Genomic DNA, 18255 nt, shown 5'->3' with positions numbered 1-18255 from the left:
ATATTTGAAAAATTTGCAACATAAAATTTACTAGTAATAACAATTCTAAAGTTACGACAAAATATATTATACATGTTAACGTTTTGTGCATTATAATATTAGGACAAGATGTATTTTTTGTTTTATGATTTTAAATAATTTGATAAATATTCTCTGTGTAATAATAAAGAAAACGTTATACACCATATAAATCAAACGCTTTCATTCTAACTTCAAATAAGGTACCCATATCTTGACCACGACGCTGTACTCGAATACTTTTCCATGCATTACCATTAGGTCTTTCTGAATGTGCTGTACGTCCGTCTATATCGAGAATCTGCGTTTCTAGCATTGTTGGTGTAGTAATATTACTAATAGAAATTCCTGGATCTCCTTCCATAAAATATATATTGGTAGAACTTGGACATAAAAATGTTAATGAATGAGTAGATTCATCAATACCCGTTAGCTGTAAAAACATTATACAAAAATATAAAAATTTGAGATTTAGATACTACCTGTAAATCTTTTCTAATTTCGATCTTGTCTCGACCTTTTCCTCTTTGTTTAAAACCAAGAGTTCTACTATATTTCCACATGTCGCCTAACTCAAATAGACCCATTTCTGCCATTTGCGGTAGTTTCAATGTTGTTGCTTCTCCAGCTCTTAATTCTGCTGAAACCTTTTGTTGTCTTTGGTTAGAATGCTGTTCATATTGACTATCCTAATTATAGGTTATTTGTTATAAATAATGTTATTAAACAATACTCTATAACCATCTACTTTATTATCTGAACGATATTTTCGAAATTCAAATGCATTTTTTCCTATACGTTCATCATAACGTCCATTGAAATTGTTCTATTAGATATTAACTAGGTTAAAATAGGAAAGAAAAAAAGAAAAACCTGAAATTCTCTAATAAAATCTTGAAGAAAAAGATTGTTTTCAAAAAAACCATTAGTCATTGCATGTTCTATTTCTTCTTCTGTTTTCATTATTTTGTCAATAGTTGGTAATATTGAAAGATATTCGGTTTGTTTTGGTTTGTCTAATATGTTTAAATTTTCTGATAAAATAATAGTTTATGTATTTTCTACTTACAATTTGTATCATATGAGTCAAAAATATCTAAATTTGCTGGTATTGTTTTGTTTTTAGGATATTCTAATAGTTGTTCTGTATCCCATAGATCTATTTTTCTACGTTTTAGAGTATCAGTAGATGACCTAATTATTTCTACTGTAGAGTCATTTTCTGTTTCATTCGTGATATTTAATTTTCTTTTTTGCTCGATTACGTTGTTTTTAGTTTTCTCTACTTCTTTATCTTTTTGTAAATCTGTACTATTATTGACTGTTTTAGTGCTAATATTTATATGACTTGGTTCTTTGAGCTTTTCTAATGAATTATTCTCCAATTTTATCATATTTTCGTTTTTAGCTGATGATTTTTGAATTATATTATGTTTTATTTAGGTGTAAATAAAATTTTCTTTTTATAAAATTTTTATTATAATCAAGTTATAATATACTAGTTATTTTTTTTGTACCAAGATGCTAAAATTTTTTATGAATAACTCGTTTACTTTCTTTTTTTTTGTATTTAATTTATATCCGTTACGTTTTTTTTGTAATTTTTATCGCATCCAAAATTTAATGATTGAAAAACTTCAATGCAAAAAGTTATTAAAAATAATAAAATATAAGTAAATAAATAGCTCAAATAGTAGGATTTTATTCTGTGAATTATATGGTGAAATCTACAATAATTGCAAGAATTGCTGATGGACTACCATTATGTGCATCCGTTGATGATAAACATTCCGAAATAGAGTTACAACAACAAAAGCAGCAAAGTAAAATTATATTTCGAAAATTAACTGTGAATTCTGAAATAAGAGCATCAATTGAGTCAGGGCAATATTTTTTGCAGTAAGATATTAACTTGGGATATTCATTTTTTTTAATTAAATAGTTATTTTATTGATAATAACATTTGTTATCTTTGCATATGTGATAAGTCGTATCCAAGGAAGCTTGCTTTTTCTTATTTAGATGAAATATCAAAAGAATTTTGGAAGACTTATGGTAATGACGTTATGAAATTATCTTTACGGCCCTATGCTTTTGTACAATTTGGTTTATATTAATATTTATAGTAGTAATAGTTTTTTGACATTAAAGTAGATATATCAATACAAAGAATTATGCGTTTATATCTTGCACCACGTGCTTCCTCTAATCTTGATAAACTTAATAATGAGCTTCAAGATGTGACACGTGCTATGACAAAAAATATTGAGGATTTAATATATAGAGGTACATTTCTAAATTTATAGCCATGTAGTAAATATAGTTTCTTCTTAGGGCATAGTTTAGATAGAATGTCGAATTTATCTTCTGATCTCCGTTCTGAGTCGATCAAATATAAAAAAGCTGCTAAGCGTATAAATTTTGATGCACTTATACGTCAGTATGGGGTTATATGCATCATTGTTTTTGTTGTTATATTAGTTATTTGGTGGAAATTATTTTGATGATTAATAAATATAAAAAATGCATGTAGTGTTTTATTACTTTAAATATTATATTATATTTATAATAGTAAATCACTATCCGGATCTTCTTCGTCTATGTCATCTTCCGGGTCTGGACTATAATATATTGAACTTTTTTGATTAATAGCTATTAGAAATAAGTGTTATGTTATGTAAATACTTTCTAATATACTTTGTGATTTAAAATATGGAAGTATTAATTTTTCTTTTTGTTTTTTTTGTTTATCTGTGAGTGTTAATGTGAAATTAGCATTTAAATTTTCATTTATTTCATCTCTAATAATGTAGTTTGTTTTTTTGAATTCTTCGACATCTGTAATAGATAGTAAAGTGCCTGATCTTATAATTAAAACTGATTTTTCATGTATACCTCTCCCACTTTTACGGCGATGCTCAATACTAATAACTATCTTTGACTCATCGTTTGAGTCTAAAGGAACAATTGTGCCTTCAATAAAAGAGTCATCTTCAATTGGTGTTGTTAATGCTTTATCTTTTGCATTTCTAGTAGCTAATTCATGAGATAATGAATGAACTGAAATAATTGTTGTTGAAATATATGATAATAATTCTAGTGGTGATGGAATATATGTAGGGTATGATTTTGGAAGATTTATTGATGAGTGATATATTTGAATTAGAGTTTTTGAAACTATATATGTATTAAAAATGCTGAGAAATTCTGAAAAGTAGTACTATGCAGTGAGAGAATTGATGTTATTATTTCTGAAATATTTAGTGATATATTATATACATTAATAGAATCTATAAGTATGACAAATTTTTGACATGATTCTAATAGAATTTAGATGTTGGTGAATTAATATAATAATTTACCGTATTTTGAACATATTTCTTGAATATTGTCTATTATTGTTATAATGTCTTTTTTTTTAATTTTTTTATTTTCTATATAAAATAATGATATGCTATGGTCACTAATTGTTTGATCTACGATGCTAATTTCTGTTTTTATGTGTATTGATATAATATTTCTGAATTTTTTAGTAAATATATAATTTTTTTTACTTACTTGTATTTTGCTTTTTTTAAAAATTGAAAAATAAGTGGCCATGATGATTGTAAAATTGTATCGGAAATAGTTATAAGAGGTGAAAATTCTTTAAACGCTAATAAACGTTCAATAATTAATGATGTTTTTTTCTCTATCATTTTTAAAAATAATTTTTTAATTGCCTAAATTTCGTATATTTTATAGATATCTTATATAATTTGCAATTATATAATAATATATATTAAATAATCTAAATTAGTGTAATTGTGTTTCTATTTTTTTTATTATTAAGAACGTACACTTTGAATTATTATATATTATATTATAATTTTTATTTATAAATATATTTTAAATATATTGTACTATTCTATCATACATTGTTAATTGAAATGTATTAGTAAAAATATTTAAAATATTATGTTATATCTAAAAAGTAATATTCAAGAATAATTATTGAATCGATTAAACAATTTTTATAGTATCAATGAAATATGATTAAGTTAATAATTACCTTTTTATATGTATAATAATAAAAAATATTATGGTTTTAATAATATTTAATATTAAAATATATTAAAAATTTCAGACGAAAAATAGTTAAATTATTTTAAAATAATTATATATGGAAACAATTATAGATTGTATATTTTTTATATTAAGTTTATATTGTTTATATCATAATTAAATAAGTATATATATACATGACACATTTAGATTTATATAAATTTATATATATAATACACAAAAATAATATAGTTTATATATAGTTTATATTAAAATCATATTTTAACAATAGTTTGATATAAATTTACAAATAACACTTATTTAATAATGGTCTTTATATTAATTTTATATTATGCATATTTATCTACGTTATTATAAATTTAGTTTAAATAATAATAGATAATTAAAAAAATATACATTTTTTAAAATTAATTAGAATAATATTAATACAAATTATTATATACATAAAAATTATTATAATTAATTATTCACATGAAATAAAATATTTAATATAATTTAACAGTTAATGTTAGATAATATATATTTTATGTTCTATAGATATAAAATTTATGCTTAAATATTACGTATATATTTATTAAAAGAATAAATATAATTTTATAATTAAATGTAAATTAATATCACAGTTTTTAAATATATTATTTAATACATTTTCACATTATTTCATTTCATTATTTTATAATATTTATAATATTGCTTTTATCGATTTTATATTATGTACATTTTTATAATTTTATAAAGTAAAAAAAAATCGCTATCGATAAGTACTGTTTCATTTTAGTTTCATTTTAATATAAGATTATTTCAATTTTTAATTATTATATAACTATTTTATTCAAATAACTAACTTTAAACAAACTAATGCAAAAAACACCATTTTCATCAAATTATAAAGTTAATGCATTTTGCCAGGTATTATATTATATTTATATATTTCTATATAAAACTCATAAAATAGAAATGCCTTAAACATGGACATTGGACTTATGAATGCAAAAATTCTATTATCTATAAATCTCGTCCAACTAGAACACAAGAACTTAAAAATGCTATGTTACAAAAAAATTTAAAAAAATAAATTAAATCTAATTAAACTCTATAAAATTATATACTCTTAATATATTAATCAAAATAAAAAAATACTAACACATCTATTTCAACTATTCTAATACAATTTATATCATTAAACATTTTTTTTAAAATAAAAAATGAAATAATCTATGATATTTGCATAACTATTATTTGTATAATTACCTATATAACTAGATCTATTAATTAAAAAACTAAGATATATAATAAATATATGTTTTTAAATATTATAAAATCAATTAAAACACTACTAACATAAAAATAACATAAAAATGACATTAATTATATTCTAAAATCGATTATATTTTGTTTTATACTAAAATATTTAACAATATAAAAAATTCTAATATTTATTTACAATCATGTTCAGTTACGTTACTTTTCATTAAAAGTCGCTCACGAATCAACTTAGAAATTGCAATTTCAGTTCTTCCCTTTAGATTATCTATTTTCATTTGCATCAATCTTTTTAAATCACTGTTCACTTCTTTAGGCGTTAGTCCAGAAATATCGAGTTCATTATAACCAAATTCAATATTTTTTAAATCATAATCAACATTTTCTTCTAATTTTTGAGCTTCATGTTCAACTGTTTCATTTCTTTCTAGAATAGAATTCTCAAAACCTATACGAGGTCTACGTAGTTCAGGATCATAATTACGAAACGAAAGAGGTAATCTATTTAATAGAATCATCAATTCTATTAATCTAAATTATTAAGTAAATTACTTAGACAAACATGATTTTCTATCATCAAAATCAGGATACTCATTATTATTCGATACGTCTTTTACACCATTAGTCTTTAAATCAGATGATATCTTTATTTTTTTTAATTCATTTAATCGTTCTTTTCTTTTAATAGAAATTTCATCTAAAGACATTTTTTTACGATTAAAAAAAATAAAAATTATATAAAATATAATATCATTAATAATTGAATAATTCAAATAGTAACAAAAAAATACATTTTGCATCCAATCAAACACTATACATGTGAGTATTTAAATATAATTATTTACATGAAAACATTGATTATTGTAATTACGTTATATTTCATTAACTTATCTACAAAAAAAAAAAACATAAACTAAATTATGGCAGATACATATACTTTTCAGTAACCATTATACAAATAATCCAATTTATTAGATAAAACATGACGGTAAATACTATGTATTTCATTTAATAATTATTCTTATAATAAGTAATGTATACTTAAAATATCACCATTAAAACAAAATACGTATAATATATATTTATGTTATATTGCAACTATCTGTTAAAATTTACAGAATCTTAATAACACAATTTTTCTAATAAAAATCAGTCTTTTATATCCGAAACACATAAACAATAATTTAATAGAATCATAAATGAAATTATAATATGAATATTCATAAAATAATTTACATTTAACAAGAAATCAGAATATATAATAGCAATTCTAAAAATATTTTTTAATTAGTAAAATAAAAAATAACAAAACAGAAAAACAGTTATGCAAAGATAAATGTTACAAAATTTTTATTTTTTTAAAAAAAAAATATATTTAAAATTAAACATATAAAATTTATTATAATTTTATTAATAAGAAGTGTTTCAGATTCTAGAATAGAGGCCCGGCTAGCTCAATCGGCAGAGCGTGAGACTCTTATCGTTGAAATCTCAAGGCTGTGGGTTCGACCCCCACGTTGGGCGTTTTCAAGAATTATGTTTATTTAAAATTCTAAAATTTAGAATCAAAAATTGTTTAATCTCTTATTAAATAATTATTTATGGTGATCTTGTTAATTTTACTTTTAAAAAGTAATTACATCTTTAGAGTAATCAATTATCTTGAAAAAAATAAAGTATAAAGCATCATTTATTAATGAATACCGAGTTTTTCATATGTCCAGAGTCAGATTTTAAGAAATAAATATATTTGCAACAACTAAATTCTATATAAACATATACACTATTTAATATGGACATAAATTTTACTAAAACTGAATTAACCTATAATCAAATTTAAATTATAACATTTTAAATTCTATTCATAAAAACAAAACATATGAAAAAAATACCAATATTTTTATTTATTTGAACAAATTTAATACATTAATTTAAACATTAACAACATCAATAATATATTCATAACTATAAAATCAACCAAAATAATAACATTAAAACTTTTTTAAACACCATATACAAAACACCATATACAATAAAAACATTATAAAGAATTATTTAAACGAATAAAAAAAAACAAAACCAATGAAAAATAAACTCAAAAACACAATATTAATACAAGTAACGATAATAACAAGACTTTTACTACAAATATTATAGAAAAAATCTATAATTCAATATTAGATACCTTGAGACTCAACCATACATTAATTGTTTGAAAACGCAACCTTTTTACCATTTTTCCTAAAAAAAGATTCGTAGATAACATCATTTTCAGAGGAATATAAATTATTATTTAACTCGTAATACATATTATGCTTTTGAGTTGCCTTTTTGCGACGTAACTTTGTAACATCAATAGAATCAGTAACACGAAAAGCAGGAAAGCATGACCTTTTAGTTGTAAATATCATAAATGTAGGTCCATGACGAAACATATTAATACGACGCCAAAAAGATGTTGTACTGCCATGTTTACATTTTTTTTTCTTCTTTAAAGATATAACCCTATCAAAAAAATTAGTTATTGATGAAAACCGAGCTCTAGATCTGAAATGATATGATTCACTCATTATCATTGCCTACTATGCTTTAACAGTATAAAAATCTTTATCATACAGCACAATAATTATAAATCTCACTGTTATGTAATTATTTAAAATTTAAAAAAAAAAAAAAAATAGAACTTTTATCATCTTTTTAAGCAAACTTTTTTAATATTATTTTTTAAATCAAAAAATCAAGCTTAAATATCGAAATCAAAATAAGATACATTTAAATAACTAAATATATAAATTACTAATTATTAAAATACACTTTATTGTCTAAAAACTAAACATTAAAGAACAATAAGATTATTTCTAATCTAAAATCATATCTAAATCTTAAATTATACCATCGAATACTATTTTTTTTACATTATATCCCAATTTTAAATTAATAAATACACTAATTTTTTTTAATACTATTTCAATTAAAAACGAATTTTAAAACCAAAACTTCTATAAATATATAAATAAAATTTAATTTTATAAGATATAAGAAATACATATTAATACATATCAACTAATTTAAAAATATATACTTTTATATATTTATATTCACAATCAAACACTTCCCAATTTATATCAAAATACTAATATATTTTATTTTTCATATATAAAATTAATTATAATTCTTATAATTCATTAAACCTACTATTTCTATATTAAAACATAAAAATATTATAAAAACAAATTTCAAACGTTATACGTTGTTTTTTTTACATAACAAATATATTTTATATTTTTTAATAACAAAAACAATACAAATATAATCATATTATAATAACTTTATAGATTTTAGGTAATTTTGTTTTTTTTATAAAAAAAAATAGTCTAAAAATATCAATAATTATTTTTTCAATATTACTATTTATTTAATTATTTCAACTCAAAAACAATATTCAATGACAATAACCCTATAAACAAATAATAATTTCTTTCAATATATAAAAAAATTAGATAACAAAATCAATTTTTTACAATAAACTTATCTATATATTTTTTAAAAAAATAATAGTGTTACAACTATATATCATTTTTATTTATTTTAAAAATAATACAATCAAAATTATAAATAACTGGTTTATTTTTTTTTGTTAAATATAAACCTCTCAATAATAAAACCAAACCCAATTTTACTGACAAAATTAGAACTTATGTTGTCATAGCAATACCTGTTTATTAACATCATCGAATTTTAAAATAAATTGTTCTTAAAAAAGACTAAATAGAAAATTTCCTTAATAAAAGATCTAAAATTTTTAAAAATGATTTTTTAAAATCTATGGATTTTAGTTTTTTACATAACTCTAATTATATTCCGACATGTCTTAAAGATTATTGCTTATTACAACAACTTGGACGTGGTGCTTTTGGGGATGTTTTCAGAGCAGTTCCATTAAAGGGAGAACTAAAAAATACAAATTTAGCTTTAAAAATAGTAATTCCATAGAAACAATTTTCAATATAAACTTTTAAAAATTAATCTATTATAGATAAACAAAACAAAACTAACATCACAAACTCGGCGTCAGCGAATTATAAATGAAATTTCTATACATTCTTCATTAAAAAGACATAAAAATATTTTAAATTTTTATGCTTCTTTTGAAGATCACCAAAATGTATATATTGTTACACAACTTTGCTCTCAAGGGTCTCTTTATTCATTTATACAGACACAATCGTCTCTTCCATTACAAGAAGATATTGTCAAAGGAATAATGAAGGAAATAGTATCAGGCTTAGTATTTTTACATTCTCATAAAATTGTTCATCGTGACCTAAAATTATCAAATATTCTTCTTGATGAAAATAATGTAGCAAAAATAGCAGATTTTGGTCTTTCTATAGTTCTTCAAAACTTTTCAGACGAAGAAACGATGACATTATGTGGAACTCCAAATTATATTTCACCGTAAAACTATAATTTTTACTTAAATCATAATAATTATTTTGTAGAGAAATTATCGCACATAAGCCCAGTGGATTAGCTTCTGATATTTGGTCTCTTGGATGTATTTTTTTTTGTCTTCTTGATAAATCACCTCCATTTCAGGTATAAAAATTCAACTATATTCAAAATTAACATCTTTAGTTAGAAAATACTTCAAAGACATTAGTTCAAGTCATAAACGAGAACTTAAGACAATTACCTCCTTGTGTAAGTTACGAAGCTAGGAACTTAATAGATAAAATGCTTCAAAAGGTCTAATTTATACAGTATTTTTTTTTTAATTGACAACTTCAGAATCCATCAGATCGCATCAAAACACATCAAATTTTAAAACATCCATTTTTTACATCGTCAGATCCAAAAAAAAAATGCGATTTAAATCAAAATTACGAATCAACAGGAAATTATACATTTTCATCAAACTTTGAAAAATTAAGAACTACTAAGGATATATCAAAATACATTAAACATGTATCTGATTTAACTATATCCGAAGCTAATAAAGATTTCAAAGAGATTAAAAAAAAAAATGCAAAAATGTCACTAACAGAAAGATTATCAGATATTATGGATACTCCAATAATTACAACTCCTGAAAAGAAAATTCTTCAAAGAATTGAAAATATTCTAAATGAAAATAAAAATATTATTTATGATAAAAAAAAAAAAATATATTCTCCTATAAAAAATTATTTATCAAAATATAGCTTATCATCGAATTTCAACAATTTTAACAATAATAATATAGGTTATAAAGAGAAACCTTCTACAACCTACTATACACAAAATAATATGAATATCTACAAAAATGATGAAAAATTTAATAGTGTGTTGAATACAATAAACAATAATTCAAACAATATATTAAAAGATTGGAATATCAATAAAGAAAAAAATGAAAAAAAATGTATATTTCATACCAATTTTTATAAAGAATATATTAACCCAAAAAATGAATATTTTAAAACTCAATCGATTTCATATACCACTGATTCTCAAAAGCTTACAAACTATTATGCTAAAGATAATGGCAAATCTCAATCAAAAGCACATTTTTTATCAAATACTAATCATAAAAAAATCCCTATAAAACTCAATTCAAATGATTTTAAAAACATTTTTTCAGAAAAAGAAACCACAATGGAACATAATTTGTATAAAATAAATCAAAATTTCAACATAATTCATAAAAATCATTTCGTTGAACCTATATCAGATTTCGCAAAAAAATATCACTTTAATACAATAGGATTAAATGTAATTAAGCAAAAAACAAAACACGCAGACCTAGAAATTACTAAAAAAGGTTATTTACGTCTCTTTTTTCACAATATGGACTGGCAATGCTTAATAAACTCAGACGGTATTAAGGTATTATATGATTTTATCATTTTATTTATTTTTAAAAAAATTAAGATAAAAATAATTCATAACAACAAACTACCACAAATATATGAACTTGATGATTTACCTGCAAAATATCTCAAAGCGTATCAATATGCTTCCAAATTTATTTCTATTTTAAAATCAAAAATGCCAAAAATTATTCTTGATACTCCATATACAAAATGTCGTCTATACCTTAATTCAGTATTTGAAATTCGTTACATTAATAATCAGTCAATGGTTGTCCAACTTGATTCTAAAAAACAAATAATTAAAATAGTTACCCAAAATAATCAAACAAATGAAGATATATTGTTATATGAAGGAAATATCGAATCAGCATGTAAAAAATTCCCAAAAATAATCTCAGACGTAATAAATCGTTATAAAAAGTGTCTAAGTTTAGAAAAAAATACAGAAGATGATATTATTGGTACTTATGCTAAATTTATATCTGGAAAAGGGTGGTGGCAAATTAATAAGGAAATAGGAATAATGATGTTTTTAGATGGATCGCAATTACAAATATATTTTAAGCCTGATAACAGCTTAGGCACACAATCAATCTCTTATATTAAATTTATCAATAATAATACTCATGAAATTTATGAACTTAATAGTAATAAAACAATTCCTGAAATTGTGAAAAAAAAATTACTTATCTTAAAAAACTATGGATTATTATAAACCTTTAACTAAAATAACAAAATTTATGATTTTATATTATAAATTTAGTTTTCTAACATTTAATGTATTCTATAAAAATTGTAAAATATTACATTAAATTATAAAAACAAAGCAAATATAACAACCTGTTAAAAATCAATTCATTTTGATTTCATTTTTTTAGATTTTGGCCCGTCCTCCTCACCCGAATCTTTACTCGACTCAACATTTTCATCATATTCTTCAGCAACATCACTATCACTCTCCGCTTCAAAATCATCATCTGGACTTTCACCATCATCACTTATTGGTATACTATGATCGTCATCTGACAATTCATCATCCAAAGCAGTAAGTATAGCTTGAGACTAAAATAATATTAATCTTTTTTTTTTTTTTTTTTTTAAATGATAAATTTACATCATCATTAAGATCATTTTTTATTTTAATATTCTTTGACTTTATAAAATCTTCAAGAAGTTTTTGCTCTTCTCTAAATAAATTAAGTTAAAATCATTTTTTTTTAAAAAAATACCTATTTATATTAGAAAATTGATAATAAACACCCCCTTTAAGCGAAAAAGTAAGGTCAAAAGTACGAGATGCAGATAGAGAAGTGTTAATACTATAAATATATATCAATATTTACAAATATTAAAGACTATATACCGAGAAAGTGTAACGTGAGAAATCTCAGACATAGGAATCCATATTGAGGGCTTAGGAATAAACAAAAAACTCCTATCAAGACAAAAAAGATTCCCTTCGCTTGCTTTCATAGAACATTTAACAGCTGCATGGTCACGATAACTAATTTTATATTAATTATATACTTTAAATCAAAATATTACCTTCTAAAAGTAGAAGGAGTTATAATTTTTCTACTAGTTAATCCATAAAATATCTGACTTACAACTTCATATGCAAGCTGATCATATTTCTTCTTTAATTTTTCAGAATATTTTTCCTGAAATTCAGAACTAAAAGCGATAAATTACCAACTTCAAATCAGCTTTGATATTTACTCTTCAAGATTTAATTCTACTTCCATTTCTTCTTCACGCATAAATTGAATAACCAAAAATGGATATTCAGTTTGACCTTGGCGAAGAGGTGGATCTAATCCCATAACAAAAACTACATGCATGTCATCGGGTTTTGGAAGAAGAAATAATTTAACAAATGAAGAATAGTATATTTTATAGTCATAAGTCTTACCACGTAGTCGAAGAAATAACGAATACATATCAACATCATATCTACCACTAAGTAGATAAGCAAATCTTTAAAAAATAAAATATTTTACCGAGGTGTAAGAAATAAAACATCAGAAAAAGAAACAATACTTTCCCCAGAAACTTGGCCTATGTCGGCCTTATCCTTTAGAGTCTCATAAAATACCTAAAATTAATCAAATTTTAAACAAAAATTATATATTATTACAGATGCACTATTAACACTTTCACTATTTTCTTCACTTCCTGTAGTTGTCATACCAGGGATATAAAATCTCATTTCAACAAGCTGATCTTGTATTGTTGCATCTTTTACTACTTGATTTTCTAATTTTCCCATATCACTCTCATTTCCAAACAACGAAAATTCAAGACTAACTTCATTCTTTCCGGAAAGATTAGTATTAGATATACTTGATAAAGGTATTTCGAATGCAGGTTTGTTTGATACATTAAACAAAAGTTCAGAGCCAGAAAACTCTGTTTTTCCCCAATTCCATCCTTTTAAAGAATGTTCTCGTTGCTCCAAAATAACATCAAAATACTTTTTAATAGTTTTACGCAAAGTATCAAGATCATCATCTTCAAATCCATCCAATTGGACAAACCCACCATTACGGAGAGTTAACTTTAATTCAAAACCTCGTGCTGCTCGAGACCATTGAGCTTTACGTATATCACTTGCAGATACTATATATGGCTCCTCTGAATTTGATTCTTTCCATCCAAGTCCACTAGACGCTAATCTAAGTCGTCCAGCAATCTCACCCTGATTCAAATGAATATCATCGTACTGAATAACCTCAGACATTTTAATAAATTTTACTAAAAAAAATTATTGAAATTAAAAATATTAAATATTAAATTCTAAAAATAATATATCTTAATTATTGATTTAAAATTTTAAGTAACTTAATTTACCAAAGCACTAAAAAAACCGTCAAAAACGTAGTATTATGATACTAGTTTAAAAACAATAAAATTATTAATACTATAAAATATAATTTTAAACGTAAAAATATACATTTTAAATCATTATGTAAAACAAATTTTAATTATATCAAATATTACTATTTTTAAATACACTAAATAAAATATTTATATACTCTTAAGAAAATAGCTCAAAACATTTTTTTAATTAAAAATCATCAATCTATTTTTTAAAATAATTCATACATATTCAAATAATTACTATACTCATATTTAATAATTTAAAAGAAAAATTAAACTAAATATTCAACAAAATATTTAACTTAGTATAACTAAATTAACTTCGAATATATAACATTACCATAAATAGGATTTCTAAATGTTTATATAAAAAACCATTGAATATAATAAATATATTATAAATTTTAAATTACTAATCGGAATTTCTAAATTTTAAATATTAAAATAATTAATCTAAATATAATTAAAATATACAATTAATTCAAATAAATAACACATTTTTAATTGAAGTTTTAATATAAAATAACCTAAACTTTTAAACATAAAACAACAAAAAAATAAAACAATGATATTATTTTGCTTATTTTTAATTTTCAATTATTAAATCATAATCAAATATATATATTTTATATAATGATATATTACCTAAAAATACTAAAAATAAATTCAAACTAAGCTAAATAAATTACAAAATAATAAAATATTTTTTCAAATTATATTTGAAACTAAACGATAATATTATATAATTTATACTATCGAATTAAAAATTTGAATATAATTTATCTTTAAACTTTAGGATATATTTTAAAATTACTTTAACTTAAACAAATTATTTCAGAAGATTATTTTATTATTCTAATGGCTACTCTTTATTCATTTCAAACAAGAGACAAATTAAAAATTGCACTTTATCAATATATAAAAAAAACATATGATGAAAGTATCATGAAACATAACAAATTTTATATAGCTATTAGTGGTGGATCATTACCGAAAATTCTGGGTGAAAATATTACAAATCTAATTGATATTAATTGGGAAAAATGGTACATATATATAGTGTTTTAATTAAAATACTATTATCTATTAGGGAAATATTTTTTGCAGACGAACGAGTTGTGCCATTGTCCCATCAAGATTCAAATTACAAGCTTTGCTATGACGAAATTTTTGTCAAATTGCCTATTCCAAAAGAAAATATTCATTGTATTGATACATCTTTATTAAGTAATCCACAGAAACTATCTGAAGCATATGAGTCAACACTAATAAAAAATTTTCATATTAAAAATACAAATAAATTACCAGAATTTGACCTTTTATTATTAGGTTGCGGTCAAGATGGACATACTTGTTCATTGTTTCCTAATCATAAAAGTTTACAAGAAAACACTCCTTGGGTACTTCCTATTATCGATTCACCAAAACTTCCTTCTACACGGATTACTCTTTCTCTTCCTGTCATAACCAACGCACGAAAAATTGCATTTGTTGTTTTAGGAACAGAAAAACAAGAAATTATGAAAGAAATCTGGAATAATACTAAAGAGTTACCATGTTCATTAATTAATATGAAAGCAGGCCCAAAAGTATCATGGTTTTCTGATGTTATTACTACAAAATTAGTAGATAAAAAGCTAATAAAGCAATTTAAATTATAAATTAAATTCTACAAATTACAACAATCCTATATCTAATTTTAATATTTCATAGTACAAAATTTATATAAATCCCAAAATGCTAAAGATAAAAAATTACTTACATGTCTACTATTTATAAAGAATTATTATATTTCTATTTGTACGTTCTAATTTTAACACTTTAAAATCTTAATTTCAAAAATCAAAACAATTTATAAAAGCTTTTTTAAATAGCTTTTTCTCTCAAATTTCACCAAACCTTTCTATTCTTTTTTTTATCTTTTCATTTTCTATTGGATCATCCAAAATCCTTAATTTTACAGTTTTTGAGCCCTTTTCTGGAAATCGATTCAAAGATAAATGTTTATAATTACTAAACCCTATACTATTTATTATTCCAAAACGAGCGCATCTCTCAAGCTTTTTATTATTTTCATTTTCAGGAATCCCAAACCGTAATGCTCTAGCTTTACGTTTAATAATTTCATTTTTAATTAGTATATTATTGTCTTCAAAAATTGAATCATTGTTTCTTTTTTTACTAGAAGAAATATTTTTCAACGTTATTTTTTTTTCAGTAGAAACTTTATTTATAGAATCAAATGATATAGAAAACGCAGATGCAACAGAAGAAAATTTAAAACTAGAGTCTCCTTTTTGTATTTTTTGAAAATTATTTTGGTCAAAATTCTTTTTTGAATTAGCAAGCTTATCAGAAATAGATGTAGTCACTACTTTTTCAAACAAAGTAGTTTTTATTGCTGTATCAGTAGTATCATCACCCCAATCAATTTCATCTTCTGGAGGAGCAAGGTCACCAAGATCATCTTTAGAAGCTCTAGGTAATTGAATGGTACTAAACTTAATATTATCGACTTTGTCAGCTTCTAGTAGACGCATAATCATATCTTCCTTTTTGCCAGATACTACTAAAGATCTTTTCTGTAAAAGCTCCTTAAGTGCAGGAATTTTAAGAGACCTATAATACGATTCAAAAGTCATTCCTATTTAAAGGAAAATATTATAAAAAATTCTCAAAAGTAAATTTCGAGTCGAAATTAATTTACAAATATAAAATTAAAAAAATACAAATTTACATTTATAATTTTAATAAATAAAATTTCTTTAATCAATCTATATAACTTTTTTTATATGAAATTAAAATGTATTTTTACTAAGAATTAAATATTAAATATATAATATTATATCTAAGTAATTATCTAATATCTCGTAAAAAATATTTAATCATTTTAAATTATTCAAATTATTACTTTTTTTGACATTAAGATAATTCTATAAAATTTAACATTTATATAATTATAGAAGTAAAATATAATAAATAATAATCTTTAAAATTTTTAAAGAAATGATCGAAAACAACTTTTAGAAATAATTCAAATTTTTATTAATAAAATTAAAAATATTATCTTTAATTATAAACTTTAATTATAAAAAACATTATCTACAAGTCTTAATTGCTAAACCATGGCATCAAACTACCAGCAATTAGAAAAACTCGGAGAAGGGACATATGCTACAGTCCATAAAGGTAATTGAAAATAAATTATAAATAACTTAAAATTTATACTCTAGGGCGAAATCGTACAACAGGAGAAATTGTTGCTTTAAAAGAAATATTTGTAGATGCAGATGAAGGTACACCATCAACGGTACAAATATACATGAAACGTTATAAATATATATTAATGATATGAATTTAGGCTATCCGTGAAATATCACTTATGAAGGAACTTAAACATGAGAATATTGTTGGCTTATGGGATGTTATTCATACAGAAAACAAACTCATGCTAGTATTTGAATATATGGATAAAGATTTGAAAAAATATATGGATTCACATGGGAATGGAGGAGCTTTAGACCCTAATATTACCAAAAGTTTTATGTATCAATTACTTAAAGGAATTGCATTTTGTCATGATAATCGTGTTCTTCATCGAGACCTCAAACCACAAAATCTTCTTATTAATAAACAAGGCCAACTAAAGCTTGCCGATTTTGGACTTGCAAGAGCATTTGGCATACCTGTAAATACATTTTCAAATGAAGTTGTAACACTGTGGTACAGAGCACCTGACGTTCTTCTTGGATCTCGCACGTACTCAACTAGCATTGATATATGGTCTGCTGGATGTATTATGGCTGAAATGTATACAGGCAGACCTTTATTCCCAGGAAGTAATAACGATGATCAATTATTAAAAATATTTCGTCTTATGGGTACACCTAATGAACATACATGGCCTGGGATTAGTCAATACCCAGAATACCGGGCCAATTATCCAATATATGATGTACAAGATCTTAGTCAGATTCTTCCACAAATGGATCCTCTTGGAATAGATTTATTAAATAAGATGCTACAATTACAACCTAATATGTAGGTAATATATGAATCTATTTATAATTATTTATAATTTCAGGCGAATTTCCGCATCAAATGCACTCAAACATGCATGGTTTACAAATGTACCGTATCCATCATATAATATTTAAATATTATGTTTAAAAAT

General features: G+C 22.8%; 11 protein-coding genes and 1 non-coding gene across 12 annotated transcripts; 6 read left to right on the top strand and 6 right to left on the bottom strand.

Annotated features, from left to right (window-relative positions):
• Positions 1–175: 175 nt before the first annotated feature.
• Positions 176–1412, bottom strand: T551_03417 (uncharacterized protein; the record flags this gene model as incomplete). The annotated part of the gene is made up of 5 exons (XM_018375680.1): positions 176–451; positions 501–707; positions 752–844; positions 892–1034; positions 1088–1412. 5 exons carry the CDS (start codon positions 1410–1412, stop codon positions 176–178), a joined length of 1044 nt encoding a protein of 347 aa, XP_018228029.1.
• Positions 1413–1735: 323 nt separating this feature from the next.
• T551_03416 (SNAP receptor SEC22) lies at positions 1736–2522 on the top strand (the record flags this gene model as incomplete). Its single annotated transcript, XM_018375679.1, has 4 exons — positions 1736–1917; positions 1961–2124; positions 2170–2304; positions 2353–2522. 4 exons carry the CDS (start codon positions 1736–1738, stop codon positions 2520–2522), a joined length of 651 nt encoding a protein of 216 aa, XP_018228028.1.
• Positions 2523–2581: 59 nt separating this feature from the next.
• Positions 2582–3716, bottom strand: T551_03415 (Elongator subunit IKI1; the record flags this gene model as incomplete). The annotated part of the gene is made up of 5 exons (XM_018375678.1): positions 2582–2670; positions 2716–3195; positions 3240–3338; positions 3381–3538; positions 3577–3716. The coding sequence occupies 5 exons, from the start codon at positions 3714–3716 to the stop codon at positions 2582–2584; spliced, it is 966 nt and encodes a 321-aa protein (XP_018228027.1).
• A 1225-nt stretch (positions 3717–4941) lies between these two features.
• T551_03414 (uncharacterized protein) lies at positions 4942–5158 on the top strand (the record flags this gene model as incomplete). Its single annotated transcript, XM_018375677.1, has 2 exons — positions 4942–4992; positions 5039–5158. 2 exons carry the CDS (start codon positions 4942–4944, stop codon positions 5156–5158), a joined length of 171 nt encoding a protein of 56 aa, XP_018228026.1.
• A 361-nt stretch (positions 5159–5519) lies between these two features.
• Positions 5520–6053, bottom strand: T551_03413 (uncharacterized protein; the record flags this gene model as incomplete). The annotated part of the gene is made up of 2 exons (XM_018375676.1): positions 5520–5847; positions 5899–6053. 2 exons carry the CDS (start codon positions 6051–6053, stop codon positions 5520–5522), a joined length of 483 nt encoding a protein of 160 aa, XP_018228025.1.
• Positions 6054–6789: 736 nt separating this feature from the next.
• T551_05046 lies at positions 6790–6870 on the top strand. The gene has a single exon. It is a non-coding gene; the product is annotated as a tRNA-Lys (tRNA).
• Positions 6871–7550: 680 nt separating this feature from the next.
• On the bottom strand, positions 7551–7922 carry T551_03412 (uncharacterized protein; the record flags this gene model as incomplete). The annotated part of the gene is made up of 1 exon (XM_018375675.1): positions 7551–7922. The coding sequence occupies one exon, from the start codon at positions 7920–7922 to the stop codon at positions 7551–7553; it is 372 nt and encodes a 123-aa protein (XP_018228024.1).
• Positions 7923–9171: 1249 nt separating this feature from the next.
• Positions 9172–11916, top strand: T551_03411 (uncharacterized protein; the record flags this gene model as incomplete). The annotated part of the gene is made up of 6 exons (XM_018375674.1): positions 9172–9327; positions 9383–9804; positions 9849–9945; positions 9985–10095; positions 10138–11214; positions 11260–11916. The coding sequence occupies 6 exons, from the start codon at positions 9172–9174 to the stop codon at positions 11914–11916; spliced, it is 2520 nt and encodes an 839-aa protein (XP_018228023.1).
• Positions 11917–12056: 140 nt separating this feature from the next.
• T551_03410 (FACT complex subunit POB3) lies at positions 12057–13941 on the bottom strand (the record flags this gene model as incomplete). Its single annotated transcript, XM_018375673.1, has 8 exons — positions 12057–12263; positions 12316–12388; positions 12431–12520; positions 12565–12705; positions 12747–12875; positions 12921–13160; positions 13202–13296; positions 13339–13941. 8 exons carry the CDS (start codon positions 13939–13941, stop codon positions 12057–12059), a joined length of 1578 nt encoding a protein of 525 aa, XP_018228022.1.
• Positions 13942–14939: 998 nt separating this feature from the next.
• T551_03409 (6-phosphogluconolactonase) lies at positions 14940–15742 on the top strand (the record flags this gene model as incomplete). Its single annotated transcript, XM_018375672.1, has 2 exons — positions 14940–15127; positions 15172–15742. The coding sequence occupies 2 exons, from the start codon at positions 14940–14942 to the stop codon at positions 15740–15742; spliced, it is 759 nt and encodes a 252-aa protein (XP_018228021.1).
• Positions 15743–15964: 222 nt separating this feature from the next.
• On the bottom strand, positions 15965–16723 carry T551_03408 (uncharacterized protein; the record flags this gene model as incomplete). The annotated part of the gene is made up of 1 exon (XM_018375671.1): positions 15965–16723. One exon carries the CDS (start codon positions 16721–16723, stop codon positions 15965–15967), a length of 759 nt encoding a protein of 252 aa, XP_018228020.1.
• A 483-nt stretch (positions 16724–17206) lies between these two features.
• Positions 17207–18238, top strand: T551_03407 (serine/threonine-protein kinase pef1; the record flags this gene model as incomplete). The annotated part of the gene is made up of 4 exons (XM_018375670.1): positions 17207–17270; positions 17315–17391; positions 17443–18122; positions 18166–18238. The coding sequence occupies 4 exons, from the start codon at positions 17207–17209 to the stop codon at positions 18236–18238; spliced, it is 894 nt and encodes a 297-aa protein (XP_018228019.1).
• Between the last annotated feature and the right edge of the window lie 17 nt (positions 18239–18255).

This window comes from Pneumocystis jirovecii, assembly GCF_001477535.1.
Source record: "Pneumocystis jirovecii RU7 chromosome Unknown supercont1.17, whole genome shotgun sequence".
Classification (NCBI taxonomy): domain Eukaryota; kingdom Fungi; phylum Ascomycota; class Pneumocystomycetes; order Pneumocystales; family Pneumocystaceae; genus Pneumocystis; species Pneumocystis jirovecii.
The sequence above is the reverse complement of the archived record's forward strand: the minus strand, read 5'-3'. Positions and strand labels throughout refer to the sequence as shown.